Source organism: Chionomys nivalis, chromosome X, assembly GCF_950005125.1.
Source record: "Chionomys nivalis chromosome X, mChiNiv1.1, whole genome shotgun sequence".
Taxonomy (NCBI): Eukaryota; Metazoa; Chordata; class Mammalia; order Rodentia; family Cricetidae; genus Chionomys; species Chionomys nivalis.
Window position 1 is genome coordinate 95,266,081 of NC_080112.1, and position 18,692 is coordinate 95,284,772.

The 18,692-nt window shown below is 37.6% G+C and overlaps 1 protein-coding gene across 1 annotated transcript in view; it reads left to right on the forward strand.

The window, feature by feature from the left end:
* Nucleotides 1–18,692, forward strand: part of Nup62cl (nucleoporin 62 C-terminal like) — a 61,842-nt gene that overhangs the window by 20,098 nt on the left and 23,052 nt on the right. Inside the window, exons 2-7 of the mRNA XM_057760215.1 lie at nt 5,147–5,250; nt 6,427–6,583; nt 12,487–12,637; nt 12,889–12,938; nt 13,074–13,208; nt 15,883–15,994. Coding sequence (XP_057616198.1) covers nt 5,196–5,250; nt 6,427–6,583; nt 12,487–12,637; nt 12,889–12,938; nt 13,074–13,208; nt 15,883–15,994 — 660 coding nt within the window. The 5' untranslated portion in view covers nt 5,147–5,195. The remainder of the gene's footprint in view (nt 1–5,146; nt 5,251–6,426; nt 6,584–12,486; nt 12,638–12,888; nt 12,939–13,073; nt 13,209–15,882; nt 15,995–18,692) is intronic.

An 18,692-nucleotide genomic window follows, 5' to 3' on the forward strand; every position in this document is an offset into this window, starting at 1 on the left:
CTGTCCACCCATGCAGGATACTGCTGTTCAAACTCCTTTTTCTTCTAAATCCAGAGTGCTAACCATTACATGGTAGAACCAACCCTTCAAACCCCTTTTTCAAAAAAAAATTCTATTTTTATAATTAGCTAGCCAATGGTGGTGAATTTTCATAAGACTTTTTAGTTTTATCAACTCCCTACTCCGTCATCTCCCCCATCCCTAAATCCCATTAATTCTTTTTTTTTAAGCCTTTAATCGTACGTTTTGCCACATCTTCTCACATACTACATGAATTCTACTATCCCTATTACATTTTTAATTGGAATGCACGGTAGTAGTAGGTTTCCATATGGCTTTCCCATGCACCCTTCATTTTGGTTAACCTGCCTCTTGCCCCCTGTTTTTCCCCATGTTCCCTCCACCTTCCCTGCTTGAGCCTTTCCACTCTCAGTGTCCTCCCTCTACTTGGATTTTACCTGTATTTTACTTTCCCCACTCCATTACTGTATCCCTTCCTATTGGCCACTTTCTAATTTCTTGGGTCCAACTTGTACTTGAAGTTTAAAATGCAAAACAGTCAGAGCTCTGATGCACATATGAAAGAGAACATGCAGCATTTGCCACTTCTGGGCCTGGGTGACCTCACTCCGTATATTTTTTCCAGTGCTATCCATTTCTCTGCAAATTCCGTGCTTTCCCTTTTCATATCTAAGTCACATTCCATTGTGTATACTGCATTTTCCCTCTCTGTTTATCAGTTGATGGATGTCCAAATTAATTTCGTTTCCTAGCTCGTGACTAGAGCATCAGTGAACATGGCGTGTAGATAAGACTGCAGTAGGATCTAAAGGCCTTTGAGTATATGCCCGGGAGTGGCGCATGTCAGGTAGCGCTCAATAAATGTCCTATGTTGTGCAGGACAGTCTTCCTTAACCACATATAATCAGACCCAAATTGTCAATAGTGCCGTGTTAAATCCTGCTCTAGTTTTAATGAGGAAAAGAAGGTTTTGTGTCTTAAACCCTTTTCTGTGTTGGAGTAAGATTCATTTAACTTTAAAGTGAGCCATGTTAAATGATATTTGCTTCCTTAGTTATCTTTGGGTGTGTGATTTAAGGACAGGTTCTGAAATTATGCCAGTATCTCAGATAAATGATCAGGATTTTTAAAATATGGGAATAAATCAAGTAGAAATTTAATTAGAGCTAGTGAAGAAGTTTCGGTAATACGGCCATTTACAAAATAAATAATATAAAAATCAATAGCTTCGCTATGTTTAGGCAATAGTTGTTGGGAAATACAGCCAAGAAAAGGCCCATTAACAATTTCAGCCAAAATTATGAAATGCCCGGGAATAAGCTTTGGAAAATATGCATGACTTAGATGGGGGAAGCAACACAGTTTTACTGAGATATATGGAAGATACCCTGGGTAATGAGCAGGATCACTGAATGACCAGACTCGGTAATATCAAAGTGATATTTACCTCCAAGTTAACCTATCCATCCAGTGCAATTCTGGTGAAGCCATAGTTGTTTTGGGGAAGAAGGAAAGGAGCAAAGGACTTGAAATTTTCTAAAATTCGAGTGTAGGAATAAATGCAGGAGACCTGCCGTTCCTGATGTTGTGTTAAGCAAGTAATGATGGATTGGTTTCGGGAAAATACATCAAAATGCATGAGTTGATGCTCTTCCTGTAAGTTTAAAATGTTATGTAATGTAGACTTAAATAATTCTAGGGCTGTAATAATTGAGATTCTATTATGTAGCAGGCACAGGAAGAAAAAAAATCAGTGAAATATTTTAAGACACAGAAACAAACCTGTGTGTATGATGGTGGTATTTCAGTTCCGTGGGGGAGAGGGCAAAATAATGAATAAATGAATTGTAATAGCTGGCTAACTGTTGTTTGCTTAAAATATTAATCATAAGAAATATTGTATGAATTAAAGGTAGAAAATAGAGTGCATAAATATTTTAAGGGTGTAGGTGAATGTGAAACTATGTAAGTAATGTTTCCCACACTGGCTACAAGAACATGTATTTATGTCTAATCCTTAAATAATATAGGCAAATGGTTTCAAAATAAAACTATAAATACTACAAATAGATGTAGTACACCCCCTCTGCGCTGCACCCCTCTGCATTCTCCATTCCCAGCTAAGCACTGCCGTTGTGTTCTTAGCCTTTCCCTTTTAAAAGTTATGACTATTATAGTTACTATGGGGGGTGGCACATATGCCATGGCTTGCATGGAGAATTCAGAGGACAACTTTTCTCGAGTTTCTCTCCTTCTGCCTTTAAGTGGGTTCCAGGGACAGAACTCGGATTGTCAGGCTTGCATCACCCATCACCTTGCGGTACTGAGCCGTCCCTGAGGCTCCAACCTCCCATCTTTTTCACACGTGGAGAATATGTTCTATATCCTAGTGTGTACCCTGCTTTTTCCACTTGTAAATTTTATACTATACTTGTTTGAAACCTTTTAAATCTGATTTCATTTCACATCATTGAGAGGCTCTTCAGTATCTTTTTAATATCATCATAGTATTCGATGTTCTGGATGTATTGGAGAATATGTCCTATATCCTAGTGTGTACCCTGCTTTTTCAACTTGTAAATTTTATACTATGCTTGTTTGAAACCTTTTAAACCTGATTTCATTTCACATCATTGAGAGGCTCTTCAGCATCTTTTTAATATCATCATAGTATCCCATGTTCCGGATTATTATAATTTGTATATCCACTCTCTTGGTAATTGTTGTATTAGTTTCCTCATTTTGGTGATGCAAACAGTAATGTAGTGGATATGATTTTTATTACATTTATGTATTTGTGTGTATGTGTGTGCCATAGAACATGTGCGAAGGTTCGAGGACAACAGGAATCCATTTAGTCCTTCTAGGAAGTACCCACCCCACCATGTGAATCCTGGGTATGAAACTTTAGGCTTGGTGGCAAGCATTTTTACCTGCTTCACCATCTCTCTAGCCCTGGGTATCATTTTATGTGGTATTACACAAGTACACAAGAACATCTTACATATTTATTGTGGTAAAATGCACATTAAAAACTTTACCATTTTAAGTGTACAGTTAGTCACTTCTAGGTGTATAGTTCTTTGACTTACGCACACATGTATTTTGTGACTATACATTCTTTATGGATATGTTTCCTGAAGAATATTTCTGTCTCAAATGATAGATGCATTTAATATTTAAAACTTTGACCATCCATTTCCCATAGGATCCATGCCACTCTACACTCTCATTAGGAATCCATGGCGCTGCCTGATTTTTTTCTTGGTACTTAGTAAAGTGTTAATAGTTTTGAAGTTCTTGTCATCTGTTTTGTGAAATTTCTTTCAATGTAGTTACAATTTGCAGTTTTCTCTTAAAATTAGATTCAGCACTTTTTCTTATGTCTAAGAGGGAAAGTCTTTTAAAATATAATTTTGAGACCTAGATTAGACTATAAAGGGGAAAATGATGAAAATGTTTGACTACTTATAGAATAGTAAGAAATTAAAAGCCATTGACAAACTGGGTTAGGAGACTATTTACAACATATGGCAGAATAAATAGCCTTGCTATTTCATGTTATTAAAAACCACTAGTAAGAGCTGAGGATGCTCCCTTCTCTTTCCAGTTCGTTGAGTGTTTTTATCATGAAAGGGCATTGTGCTTTTGTCAAATGCAGTTTTTTTCTTCTCTTGAGATGATAATGTGTTTTTTAATAACAGTATAATTGACATATAATTCACATCTTGCAATTCACTCTTTGAAATTGTACAATTCAGTGGGTTTTAATATAGCCACAGAGTATACAACCACCACCAGAATGTAACTTGAGAACATTTTCATTACCCCTAAAAGAAACCTTGTAACCAGTTAGCAGTCACCCTTCATTAAGCCACCTCCCTCCCCACCCCTGCAGCCCTTGGCAACCACTAATACATCTCTGCCTATGACTTTGCCTATTCTGGACATTTTATGCAATTGAAATCATGCAATACATTGCCTTTGTGCTTATTTCTTTCATTTAGCTTGGTTGTTCCAAGATTTGATCGTGCTATAGCATACAACAGTGCTTAATTCCTCCTTGTTAATTCTGGTAGACTAGAGCGCCAAGAGCCTAACTTCTTGTTAGCATAAAGCTCTCACCATTTAATCACTTACCACCAAATCTTCACCTTCTAAGAGGAACTCCTTCAACTGGAACTACTTCATGCTCTGTTTTACAAAAAGTCACTTCTTTGTGGGGGAATTTTGGAGCTCTCTATTCTTAGGACCAGCGGTTAGCTCTGGGGCAGAATCTTTCTTTGACCCAGGGCTTTGGGTGCTGCGCAATGGTAAGAGCCACTGACCTTGATTGCCTCTTCACATGGGAAACTTTGAGCTGTGAATGAGCTTAGGCAACGGGATCAGAGTGGGGTGGTTGATTCCCTACTATTCTCCGCCTTCTGGCGTGAAGTTTCTATCCTATGAATGGGAACTGGCTCAAAGAAACAAGTCCCAGAAGATTTGGCTGTATTCACCAGGAATTTTGCCCTTCACATCCGTGTTGGAGATGATGAAAATGTGGCTGCTTGCTTTCTCATGGAAGCCACGTCTCCCTTGATTGAGAGCCAGAGCCAGAGAGCACCCAGTCTACTAAACCACTGTTATCTGGAGTGTTATTTGTACAAAGGCAAGCAAGGGGGTGGGAGGAATGCAGTGAGTTATGGCTCATATGCCATATGTAGCCCATCACTGTTAGACCACTGACTTTTAACAGATGTTCTTGAAGAAAGCTTTCTTCAGTCACTGTATCCCCTTAGGATAATTTCCAGCAGTTTACAATTTTTAAAAACCACTTTCACCGGTTTCAAACAGTTTCACAGGAGTTCTTATGGTGCACTTCCAGGGAGGGGGATGCTTCTCATCTGTTTACTGTTTCAGTGAGGTTGCTAGAAGGCTGTTAGCAGGCAGTACTGATGAGCATTTTTAAAATACAGCTTCTGCTTCTATTTTTTTTTTAACCAAAGACGTTTTATTTGTAGTTGTGTGCGTCTCCATTCTTTGCTCATATTTCCCCAATGCAAATGAATCTTGCACTGGTGCTCTACTTGTGGAGAGTTATTTTTTTTAGTCACTATATTTTCCTTGCTACTCTGATTTTTAGGTTGCTTCTATCATCTACTACTGTGGCCACCACTGACAATTCAAGTACCATGTTTCCTACAATGTCAAATGTTCCTGCCTGTATGGCTTCCCAGGAACTCTCAAGTAAGTTTTACTCATTTTAAAGAAATTGTTGTTTTCATGAGCCGGCTTAACTCAGTTTGCCAATAGAAGCTATGGATTTTCTGCATCTTAAAAATAATCACGATGTTTGATTCCATCTATGACGGTTGATATCAGTAGTAGCTTTGCATAAGGTTTATTGTCATAACTTTAGCTGTGAGGTTCTTTAAAATTATTATGATTAATATCTTAGTCGTTTTTCTATTGCTGTGGTAAGACACTATGCCCAAGGCAACTCATAGATAAAAGAATGTCTTGGGGTTTGCTTAGAGTTTCAGAAGGTTAGAGTCTATGGACATCACGATAGGGAAAATGGCAGCAGTCCAGCACGGCACTGGAGCAGAGGTTGGGAGCTTACATCTGATCCACAGCCAAAAGTCGGAAACAAAGCACTTAGGCTGTGAAGTCTGTTTAGTTTTACTCTATAAGAGGGCATTCTAGAAGGGGTAAAACAACCCAAAATTTCTGCTATGTAAATAAAACTCGGAGAAGCTTTTACTAACCAGGTTGACAGATACGCATGTCCAGTCTTAGCTAAGACGTAGAGAAGTAGGCACTTTTCCCTATTGACAAAAACATAGTGGTTTAATTTTTTCCAAAATCACTTTGGTGGGTCACTTTTACAATATACACTAAGATTTAGAATATATCCTTGATTTAGTCTGATGATTTAACCCTATGATTTGGCAAATTAATTTGGAAGAATTAGTTCGCAAATAGTTATGTTTTTATCCAAAATATGTACAGAAATTTTGTGTATATTACAAATCGTGGGGCTTTTCTTTTAAACTTAAATAGAACTTACCAGTGAAGCCATCTGGGTCTGGCATTTTCAATATTTATGGGAAGAGTTTTGAGAATTGATTAAATCCCTTTAATGGTTATAGAGCTGGTTAAGTTATGTTTTATATTTTAATGAATCTCTCCAGGAGTTTTAATTTTCAGCATAAAGGTTAATTTAGATGCCTGCTGTGCACTATATCACTTCATATTGCAACAGAGTTGAGTTGAAATCTATGTTTTTGATTTCAAGTTCTTATTAACAAATGACTCCCCATATTTTTTTTAATTGTCTTGAATGACTGAGGCTTAACTGACATAAGCTTCTCATTTCTTACTAACACTGTAAATTGTTACCAACACTATTTTATTTTCTAGTCACAACCTCAACGACAACCACTACCACTGTTACCACCAACACTACTACTACAATTACAAGTGGATTCAACCTGTATCTGAAACCACCAGCATCACCTTGGCATAACGACACTGGCTTAATCAGTGTGGCTTCTCTGCCGGTTACCATGACTGTAAAGTAAGCTTGCTTATTTGAAATTTTGTGTTTTGGCTTATCACATGCATAATTGCATGGGTAGCTTGAAACTAGTATTTTACAAATCAGTTAAGGGAACAAGGCAGGATTTTTTTCATATGTAGCTCAGGAAGTTGAACCGTCAACAGGCTTCTGCAATACTGTTATACAGTCATTACTATTACTACTAGTAGCTATAATTTATTGTGCAATTCTGTATATTTAGCAAGATGACAATTCTTTAGGAACATCATACCATTTAATATCCACAGTTATCTCATGAGATAGACTCTGTTTGGGGTGCTGTTTTATAGCAGACTGGAACCCAGAGATTAGGTAGTTCTTTACTGGTCACACACATTGTAATGTGTGCGTCATGATAAAGATTTAAGCAAACTCTAGAGCTTATATAAACTTGCATATTAAATGAGGCATCCTGTGTGTCCTTTGTACCGTTCCTGCGATGACAGACCCTTGCATTACTATAGTGTTGAACAAAGCTAGAATATTGTCATTGGTGCCATCATGATCCAGAATAGGGGGCTGGAGAGAAGGCTCCGTGGCTAAGAGCTCTTGCTGCTATTCCACAGGACTAGAGTTTGGACCTCACATCAGACCTGCCTAGAACTCCAGCTCCAGGGGCTCCGGAGTCCTCTTCTGGTCTCCATGGATACCTGTATACATGTACACATAGAGATACACACATAAAAAATAAAAGTAAATATTAAAAATAATAAAGAAAAACATACAGACAGAATAGTTCTGTCTCCACAAGGATTACTCTTGGTGCCCTTTTATGAGCACATCTCTCCTTCTTTCCTTAACTCTGGACAGTAATTAATCTCTTCTTTATTTCCATATTCACAATATTTTAAGAACATAGATGCAGACATGGACCACATATGTCCTCTAATAATTGGCCTTTTCTTTTCATTAAGCATAATTCCTCCAGTTCCACCCAATGGCTTGATCTCTCTCTCTCTTTCTCTCTCTCTCATTCCTGAGTAGTATTCCATGCTATTTTGTATAATGTAGTTTGTTTAAGCATGGAAGTATTGATAGACATCTAGGTCACTTATAGGTTTGAGACTGTTGATATGAACATTTGTGTATACATATTTTTGTGAACCTAAGTCTTACTTGAAAATGAAATGAAATTTATTCCCTGTCACTGCTGAAGCATGCATGGGCAGCCCATATATGGCAGTTCTACTGAACTTGTCCATATTGGCTTTCATGGTCTAAGTTGATGAGGACACCTGACCAGGTCTCTTCCTCAAGAGGGCACCAGATTTCATTACAGATGGTTGTGAGCCACCATGTGGTTGCTGGGAATTGAACTCAGGACCTTTGGAAGAGCAGGCAGCGCTCTTAACCTCTGAGCTATCTTCCTAGGCACATAGGTGCTTGTCAGTATGATGTTTGTATATTTATTACTTTTAGGTGCCGAATACTTTCCCAGAGTGACTGTGGCATTCTGTGTATCTACCAGTAGTGTAGGAGTTACCTAGACTGTCCATATTGTCTTGCTTGGTTGTGACAATGTGACATATTTTTACTACCCTTCTTAAAGATATGAAGTGATCTTATTGTGGTATGAATTTTGACATCTAATGATGTTGCACATCTTTAAATTATGTCCTTAGGTCTTTGAGAACTTGATACAATGTGTTTTGATCATATTCGTCCATGCTCTCCTCCAGCTCCCCCCAGGCCCATCCAGATCCTATTCATCCAACTTTGGGTTTTCCTTTCTTTTTTATACACCCATCAAGTCTGATTGGCCCTGACCATAAATTATTGAATATGTGAACTTCCTCTTCAGCTACCCTCTCGAAGAAAACTTACTGTCCCTCTCCTAGCAGCCAGACTGAGGGTGGGACTTCATGCCCACCTCCTCTCTCCATGTTGGCATTTGGACTGGCTTGAGCTTGCACAGGTCTCATGCATGCTGTCCCAACCTCCGCGAGCTCATGTGTACAGCTGCCCTGCTGGGTCCTTATTGTCATCTACGACCTCTGGTTCTTATACTCTTGATCCTCGTTAGCTATGGTGCAATGATAGATATGTTTGTATAATTTAGGATTTTGTGTGCTTTTTGTATGTATGCGTGCTGATTTTGTTTTTGCTTTTAAGTTTTGATATCAGAATAACATTTAATGAATCACTTCCAACCTTACAGCTTATAAAAGCTCCAGGAGTCATTCTTATTCCTATTTTCTAAAAGAAATTCTAGAGTTGATACTAATTCTTTAACTATTTTTTAATGAAAACTTCTGCGCCCAGATAATTCTCTTGCAGAATCCTCTAAATTAAAAATAAACGTATTTAATAGATCCAGTACCAGTCAGACTGTCCGATTCATCTTTAATAAGCTTCAGCAGTGTGTGGTTTTAAAGGAACAGGTCCATTCTTTTTATGCATTGTCAAATTCATGAGCATAAAGTTGTTTGTGGCCCTCCATTATTGTCTTTCCATATTGGAGCTATATTCTTGTTTCATTTCTGATGTTGGTGGTCTGTGTCTTTCTCGTGTGAATTTTATTGATATTTCTCTAAAGAACCAGCTTTTGTTTCATTGATTATTCTGTAAAACTTCCCTGTTTTCAGTTTCATTGTTATCCACGGTTGGTTCTTTTCTCCTGGTGATACTGTGTTTATTTTCTTCTTGCTAGTTTCTTAGCGGATGATCTTAGACTATTGATTTGAGGCATTTTCTTCTCATGCCAGCCTTTCATGCCCTGCATTTCCTGCGGCCCACATCTTTCATTATGCTCTGATTGCATTTTGAGCCATGGATTATTCGGAAACATGCTGTTTACTTTCCAAGTGTTCTGAGATTTTTCTTCTTTTCTTTTGGTATTCGTGATAGCCAGTGAATGTACCATATGATTTCAGCTATTTTATATCCAGATTTTTTTTCTTGTGCAGGAGAAGATGGTCCATCTTGCAGAATGTTCCATGAAAATCCAAACATTCTGTTTTCTTGTATTGCATGTAATGTTCTGTGTATGTCTGTTAGAATCTGTTATGGTATTTTCAGATTTTGGAGTTTTACCATATTTTATTCTTGTAGTTTCTTCAATTGTGAAGACTAGATTTTTGGAGTTCTCAATAAAATAATTTTGGATTTGTCTTATTTTCTTTCTTTAGCTTTATGAGTTTTTCTTTTGAGAAATTCTAGTGCCCTTTATAGTTATTTTTATTAACTTTGTTTACCACACAAAGAAATGGGCATCACTATAACATTTCCATATATATATATATGATATATATATATATATCATAATTTGCTTTTATTTGTGCCCCTGCTGCTGTCCCCTATTTCTCACACCCACTTCTTGTTATTAATCCCTTCCTTCCCCCTAAATAGTTCCCTCTTTTCTTTTCATGATTATTTATTTTGAAAGTGTACACCTTCTCCCTAACCTCAGCTTCAGGTGTGAAGTCAGCTATCACTCAATTGCTCTTCTCTTTTAAGTACATTTTTTCCTATGTCTATTTTTCGCTTCCACAATTTTAAAACTTATCTCTACCTTTCAGAAGTCCAATTGCTCTGTGTCTCACCATGGATTTTTGTAGGGCTATTTCCATAACATGGTGGTTACCACAGTTGCCTCACCCCGTGGCTTTTCGTGAGTTATTCTACTTCTGTTTGTTTAACTTCTTGAATCTTCACGTTTATATCTTTTGCCAAATTCTCAAAGTTTGCAACCTTTTCTTTCCAATAATTTTTTCAGGCCCATTCTCTTTTTCTGGAAATTCTCTTGCATACATTTTTATCTCAGCTATTATTGTCCTCTTATGTCCTTGAGACATTTTTCGTTTGTCTCTGTTTTCTCTTTGCTGGTCTGTAAATTTTAATTATCTACCATTAAGTTCACTGATTGTTTTCTGTAAGCGCCACTCTAGTGTGAAACCCTTCAAGTAGGCTTATTCTAGTTATTATATTTTTCAGTTGTATATTTTCCACTTGTCTTTATAATCCACATTTCTTTGCTGATTTTATTTATTTCAAGAGGATTAAAAATTGCCCTCTGCAGACATTTTTAGTGACTGTTTTAAAATTCCTTTCAGACAGTTCCCAGTGTCTGATACCTCTTAATGTTGTCATCTGTGATGCCAGCTTTTTCTCTTTCGAGTGATTTTTCTCGGTGCCTGATACAGATCACTTTTATTGTGTCATGGCCATTTGTCTATTATGTTAGGAGTGTTTGGGTCCTATTTATATCTGCTGTCTTTTCACTAGATAGTCCCTTTGTTGAGACCTAGTGCGAAGGGTAGGTGTGCTTTTATGTTTTGCTTCCCACTGGACCTTGCCCCCGGCACCCCAGCAAAAACGAAGCACTGAGTTGTACTGCCTCACTGCACCTGGGTGGCGTGGAAGTTGAACGTTCTTAGTTCTGCTGGCTCATTTCCTGCACAAGTGGGACACTGTACCCCACCACTTCCCTCCCTCTTGTAGGAATGCGAGCCCAGCTTGCAGGTGGGCCCTGGAGCCCCAGATGAAGAGGTGGGTGATGAACTAACTCAGTGCTTTAGCTGATCCAGGGGTAGGCAAAATTTCAGCTGCTTGGACCTTGCTGACAGAGAGGACACAGGATGTCAACTACTCTACCTCATTACTACCTTGTATGGTAGAATCGATGCTACATGGATGCTCTATTGACATGGAAGCTTGGCCCTCTGCTGGGCCTCACTGACACAAGGCTTATGGAAGAAAGGACATAGTCTTTTGATTGGCCTCCTTCATTTTTTGTTTTGCCCATTCAGGTGGAGATTAAACTCCCCACCGAGTCTCGTTGACTCCCAGAATGGAGGAATGGGAGTCCAAACTTGTCTTAGAGCGTTCATTCAGGCTTTAGAGGTTAGATTCTCTACTGGGTTTGTGTGATACCAGAGCAAAAGCTGAAGTCTAAAGATTAATCCTGCCTTACTCAATCTCATTAAGTCTTGTTGCTCTTGAGTAAGGATTTGGCTTCATTCAGCCTGCCGTACAAGTCACCATTAGTAGGAGCGCAGTAGGAAATTAGAATGTTGCCTGCTATGCCAGGAATATTACCTGCTACCTCCCATTGAGCTGCGCTAATACTACTTCTGCTAGAGTGTGCACAAGCTGCCCTGGTCACAGAATCCAAGATCAAGTGATGCTCAGCTTTTTTATTTACAATTTTCAGGGGAGTTGGAGTTCCTCTCTGGTCCTTGTGGGTAAGGGATGCTGATCTTTTGCGAATAGAGCTCAGAAGCACGCTTGGACTAACATGGTTTCGGGAGCATTCATCATGCTGTTCTGATTTAACAGAAAGTATGGAAGCAGACTGTGATTTAGTAGACATCTTAAGAAGTATTTGCTCTATTCTCTTAGCATAATATTCAGAGTATTAAATGGGCCTTTTTTATAATTCTGATTTTTATTAGAGAATATATCTAAAATACATTATCCATTAAGTTATGATATACTCTGTATCACAACTATACCAATTTTACACCTTATTTGCATCTCTAAAATTCAAGTCACTAAGTTACAACATAATTCAAATTTAAGATAACATTGCTACAAATATATAAGCATATTAAAAGTTTTTTTTTTTTTGCTTTTTCGAGACAGAGTTTCTCTGTTACTTTGAATCTTGTCCTGGATCTCACTCTCTAGACCAGGCTGGCCTCGAACTCACAGATATCCACCTGCCTTTGCCTCCTGAGAGCCAGGATTAAAGGTGTGCGCCACCACCACCCAGCTCTTAACTGGCTGTTTTAAAATCACCTTTACCTGGTATTATTTTGTGGGAAAGCAAGATGTGAGAGTCTCCCCCACAGTCTTTTCCCCCTAGTCTTCCTGTACTATTGGTTTTAAAATATGATCTCACTTTAAAAGATATGATTATAGTGTATCTTTTTATGTTTTAGCTCAATCGCAACTCCTGTGATGACCTATGGTCACCTGGATAGTATGGTGGACAAGTGGAGCCGTCAACTGCAGGAGCAAGAAAAGCACTTTTTTCACCAGGCCAACCACCTCAATGTTTGGAACCAGGCCTTGCTTGAGAGTGGTGATGAGGTAGGGAGATATTCTCATTAACCTTCCTGTATTGTACAAGTATTCCCAGAAAAGCACAAGAGAATAGACTTTGGTTTTGTGATTCGTTTTCTGTTGCACTATTGAACTTGGAAACATTTTCCTAAGCTAATATGCTCCTTGAATTAGGAAGTGTTTGGTATTTGACGTGTGTTCGAGAAAATGTGTATTGCTCTAAAATTATTGAGACAGTTTGAATATTGACATGGTTTTGTTCCCATTTCCCTTTAAAGATTACTCTTTTGCATCGTGAAGTGGAAAGAGTGAAGCTGGACCAGAGCAGGTAGAACCTTCGACTTCTTTGCTTGAAAGACTCAAGATATTTTTGTTCTGTTGTTTTCCCGCTGCTGTTTATTGACATTTAATTTGTTACCCAAAATTGCTTCCATCAGCCCTTCTGTTGACTTGTTTTGTTCAGGTTGGAACGGGAATTGGATTTTATCCTGTCCCAGCAGAAGGAGCTGGAACAACTGTTGACCCCCTTAGAGGAGTTTGTGAAGGGGCAGAACGGGCCTTTTAATCTGCTCTGGGTGGATAAAGAGTATGAGAGAATGTAAGTAACTGAATGGAGACTGAAGAATTGGGCAGAAAGAGGGAAAAACGAAACCATAAAGCAGGGAATAGAAATCTGTAGAAAAGGGCAAGTTCTTCTAGTTGGTATTATTTACCAGGTTGTTTGACTGCTCCGTGTTTATCTTTTGCAGAGGCTTAGAAATGAAGGAGTCATTCCGGCAGCTTTGTTTTAGAGCATTTTGTTCACTCTTATTTATCTCAAGCTCATGTTTGTCTACTGGGAAGCTTTTATATTTGTCAAGTGTGTTCTTAAATTAGAAATAAAAAGCTTATGTATGATGTCATAGTATTGTGGAATATTCCTGGTCTCCTAATTTTGACACATACAAACCTAATATCTATACAGTTGTTTTTGTCATACATTATTTGATATTTTGAAGACAGACTGTTCATTTGAGGATGAACTATGGCTTTCAAAATTGGAATGATTTTGTCAGCGTTTCAGGCTAGGTATGCTTTATTTGTGTACTGTTCAGGCTTTACCTTGTGTCTGTTCACTGTCAGTGTTCCCATGGTAACTCTCTCCAGAACCGAGATTTGATAATCAGGCCACTTTATAAAGCATTAAGAGACGTTGTTGTGAACATGCTACATAATCTAAATTGAGACTAACTTGGACTCATTTTTGTCAGTGGCTTGTTAGTGAATTGAGATGGAGCTTTTATGTTTTGGGTTTTGTTTTCTTCATTTTTTAAGACAGGTTCTTACCGGCTTTGCCCAGGCTTCTGTCAAACTCCTGAGTTAAAGTGTTTCTGTCACCTTAGCATTCTGAGTAGAAGGAATTGCAGGCACACATCACACTGCCCAGCTGAGCTTTTGCAAATCCTTTGCCACTGAACTTATTTTTTTAAGGCTTGAAAGTTAACATTTTGTAGGATTTTAATTGGGGGTTAGTACAGCTAATCTGTACTGACCTCCATTTTATTTCTACTTTTGTATTTCTGCTTTTGTTTTCCTCCTCTTTCCCTTTTTATCTTTCTCTTCTTTCTTTGCTCTATTCTTTGTTGTGTGGAGCTGCGGGCCTGCTTTTCGTCCTGCCCGGCTTCTGCACGGCTAGCTTTACACCAGAAATAACAACACACAAACTGTATTCTTTTAAACACTGCTTGGCCCATTAGCTCTAGCCCTTACTGGCTAATTCTCATATCCCGATCAACCCATCTCTAATAATCTGTGTAGCACCAGTCTTACCGGGAAAGATTCAGCATGTCTGAGCTGGCGGCTTGCTTCATTGTGTCTGCCCTAGAGAGGAGAGCTATCGAGTCTGCCCGGGAGAGGGGAGCATGGCGTCTGAGCTCACTTCCTCTTCCTCCCAGCATTCTGTTCTGTTTACTCCACCCACCTATGTTCTGACCTATGAGAGCCAAGCAGTTTCTTTATTATTTAACCAATGACCTTCCTCCATCAATTCTTTGGCATTGCTTCTGTGAAATATATATATTTCACAGACTATTTCACAGGTATATTTCACAGATAATAAAAACACACAAATATGTATATATACAAAGAGGGGGCGGTTGTTTGAGACAGGGTCTTACTATGTATCATTGACTGGCTCAGAACTCCCTAATATAGAAGAAGCTGGCCTGGGACTCCCTATTTTGACCAATCTTTCCTTGAACTCATAGAGATTTTCCTGCCTCTGCCTCTTGAGTGCTGGGATTATAGGTGTGCACCACCATATCTGACATATTCTATATATTTATCACTTTTTTGGAAAAAAGTCTTGTCTAGCACAAACCCTGTAATGGCTAAGGCTGGCCTGAAATGTTTGATCCTCTTATGTCTACTTTGCAAGTGCTGTGATTACAGGAATGTGCCACCATGCTCAATTTCTTCTATCTTTTTTGTTTTGTTTGTAAAATACTTAACATTTTTAGAATATACTAACTGTGGATTGGGAGGCTTAAAAACACTAATTCTTTTCCAATTTCTCTTTTGTAGCCAGATTTATATTGCAATAAAACTTTCGCCAGGATTTTCAACAGCTTAGGCAGCCAATTACATATAGGTGATTTGGCACAGAAAGCAATAGATGGTTACCAAGACATCTGATTGAGCCTTTTAATTTTATAGATAGTGAGTTTGAAAAATCTTCTGGCCACTTTTAAACATATCAATATACTGGACTACGTCAATCAATCAATCTTTCTTCATCCCTCCTCCTCCCCACTCTGTCTCACAAACATTTTTGAGTGGAAATTAGATCAAATCAGTTTGTAGTAAATTCAGATTTATCTACTTTTTATTGTTGTAAAGCTCGTTTCTCAGATTATTCTTTGTTTCTTGCTATAGTATATCATATAAAGTTTTACTATGAAATTTTGTATAGTCTCTATAGTTGAAGCAATCTCAACATTTATTGAATATTGCTAAACACTAGCCTTCTATCTAGGTAAATGTCCTATGCATACATTTTGTTTTCCCCAGAGGTTTCCTTTGCTGCAGCATTCATCAGAGACGAAAGCCTTTGCCTTTGTAGTCTTAGGTTGTGATAGCAATACGTTTGCAAACATTGAATCCATGAGACAATGTCCTCAGTCATAATTGAGAACCAATGTGATTTTAGTTGGCAATTATGTCTCTATATGTCAGTTACGGTAGAGGTGAGAAAATGTTTCTTGTTAATCTCTTTCTTTCAATTGCCTGTGTAGCTACAGATTAGCAGAAAATATAGATGCTGAGCTCAAAAGAATGTCTCAAGATCTCAAGGACATTATTGTTCACCTGAATTCCCTTGGAAGTCCTGATGACACTGCCGAAACAGTATGTTCCCTGTTCTTTTTAGAAAGCCAAGATTTCACATGAAATTGGCCCTCAATCTGGTTTTTTTTTTTTTTTTTGTCACATTCTCCTGTCCTCCAGAGTACTTCATATCTGCCCTCTAGAGATATGACACTCTTAGGCATGATTAGTGGGACAGTAAATATTTAGTAAATATTTACAGATGTAAATTTTTGTGGTCATTCCCAGGAGGGTAATATAAATGACTCTTCCAATGTGTTCAGGACTTAATCTCTACATAATTAAACGTATCCTGGTACTTTTTCTTCACTTACTCGCTAGTTAATTTTTCATAACATCTAATTTATTTACTCATATAAATATAAGCAGATGTGCCTAGGTCTATTAGACATATTTATATCTTTAGAATGTAGTGACGTAACTTTTAAGACATAACATTTTCTCATAGAATTTTTTTAAAAATATTGTCATTATGTTTCTAACTGCCTCGCGGAATACTACTTAGTTCATAAAGCAAATACATTATATTGTAGGAATGTAGGGCTTAGGATCCTGTTAGAATTGAGATTCTGTGAATTAATTTGACAGTAAGAAAGAAACAGGGTTTTTTACATTTTTCCTATACTCTAATTATAAAGAGCTTATTTCCTCTACCTTGTCCTTTTGTGTGGGCAGCACAGATGAAGTCCTCTTTTCCCCACTCCCGATAAATGGCACTAGTGCTGAGAGGAATCTCCCATTGTAGGAGCTTCTATTGTGTCATCTATCATTAATTATAAGTAGCAGTGAGGCTGGGCTCTTGGTAGATGAGAATGAATAACTTATACATAAGTGGTGATTATTCTCTAGCAATTTCTTTGTCCAATTAGACGCAGACTGTCCTTTCTATACACACATATTATTACTGAATTTTTTAATCACGAAAAAACAGCCAATTACAGTTGAGAAACTATTAGAATTTTGTTTGTCACCTAATCTCTTCGGGTCTTGGCTCCTTCTTTTGAAAAATGTCAAGGGTAGAATAAATGATTTGTAAGTTCCTTTCAGCCATAAAACAATGCTATTCTTTACTTAGCGTCAATCTAAAATTGAACAATGACACATATAAATTAGTCTGGAATTACCAATGCTACCATCTGCCCTGTGTTCACAAAGATGATCATGAGTCAACAAAGTACATTTCTGTTACATTCGAAATGCAATTTCAAGATTCAGAATTGTTTTGTTGTTTAGATTTCTGATGCGTAAACACAAACAGATTTAGACGTGGCGCAGAACTGGATTTAGCAGAGTTAGTAAAATCCTATCTTTATCATTTCCCCATTTTTGCCCATAATTATTTTAACTAGTGAATAGCAAGTAATCTTATGTTTTCATTTTTTTCATTGTAGGGATAATTGAGATGTTTAAGATGGCTGAGTTAAAGGCAATTACTGTGTGATAGCAGGACAAAGGAAGCAAGAGATTATCCCTCTTTTCAGATAGCATAAACCATGGGACAGAAAGTAGGAAAAAACACACCTGTTAAATGATAATGTCCCTGTGGATAATGTAAATATCATCTCAAAGCCCTGCTACAATGGATTATATATCATGCCACAAAAGTAGAAGCTGTGTGTTCCAGCATTCATGGCGCTGGGTTCAATGACTTCTATTATTTTTGTATATGTGTGTCGGGGTAAATGGGAGAGACCACATGATACTTAAATTTTTTATTAAACATTATGTTTTGTTACCCATCTGTAGTTTTAATAAAATTCATAAAGAAAAGCATCAATATTACCAATCCCTTCTTACTATATTGATGTACTTCTAGTCTTTACAATGCTGGGAAAAATGTTATGTTTAAATAAAATCATAAATATACGTATAGTGATTTTTACTTCCTGTTTTCATGGTTCTCTCTCGAAATTTTAGTCATTCTTTGACAATGTGAATTTTAATGCTGCCAAGATATTTCACCAGAGGTGAATTTCATAATATTTTTAACATCTTTATTAGTTGAGATATTGATTTCAAATTTTGGGCAATCTAATATAGCCTTGTAATGACCAGTTATATTTAGATTTGGGTAGGCTCATATAGAGTAGAATATACTGAGTAACAAGGCATAAATATTTTAAAACTATTGACACATGCTATAAAAATTTACATTTGGAAATTTGGGCCAATTTATATTACCGTCGAGTGTATATTAATTTCCTACTTGCAAATTGAGTGTTCTGGATCTGAAATATTGAAATCTTAAATACTCCCAAATCTAAAACTCTTTCAGTGATGAAATGATGTATAAGTGGGAAAGTCCACACCCATGGAAGGGCTCACAGCCAAAAGCGCTGACATAGCTGGGCTAGGGATACAGTTCAGTGGTTAGAGTCTTGTGTAACATGTGAGAAACAAATGAACAAGAAAATAAACAAACCAACACATGCACACAACTGCAGTTATAATGCAAATATTATATACCATCACCTTCAGGCTATATGTACGAGCTAGGCATGACATATAAATTCCATGTTTAGGCTTGTTTCCATCTCCAGGATATTTCATTATATATAAAAAAAATTTGAAAAACCTGAAATAATTCTTTTCCAAGCATTTTGGGTGAGGAGCTATCAACCTGTACTTGACTGTTGAGTGCTACTATTTTGAAAACAATGGATTTGAGGAGCCCTGCACCTTGGTAAGCTCCTGTAGGCCCAGCACTCAGGGCACAGAG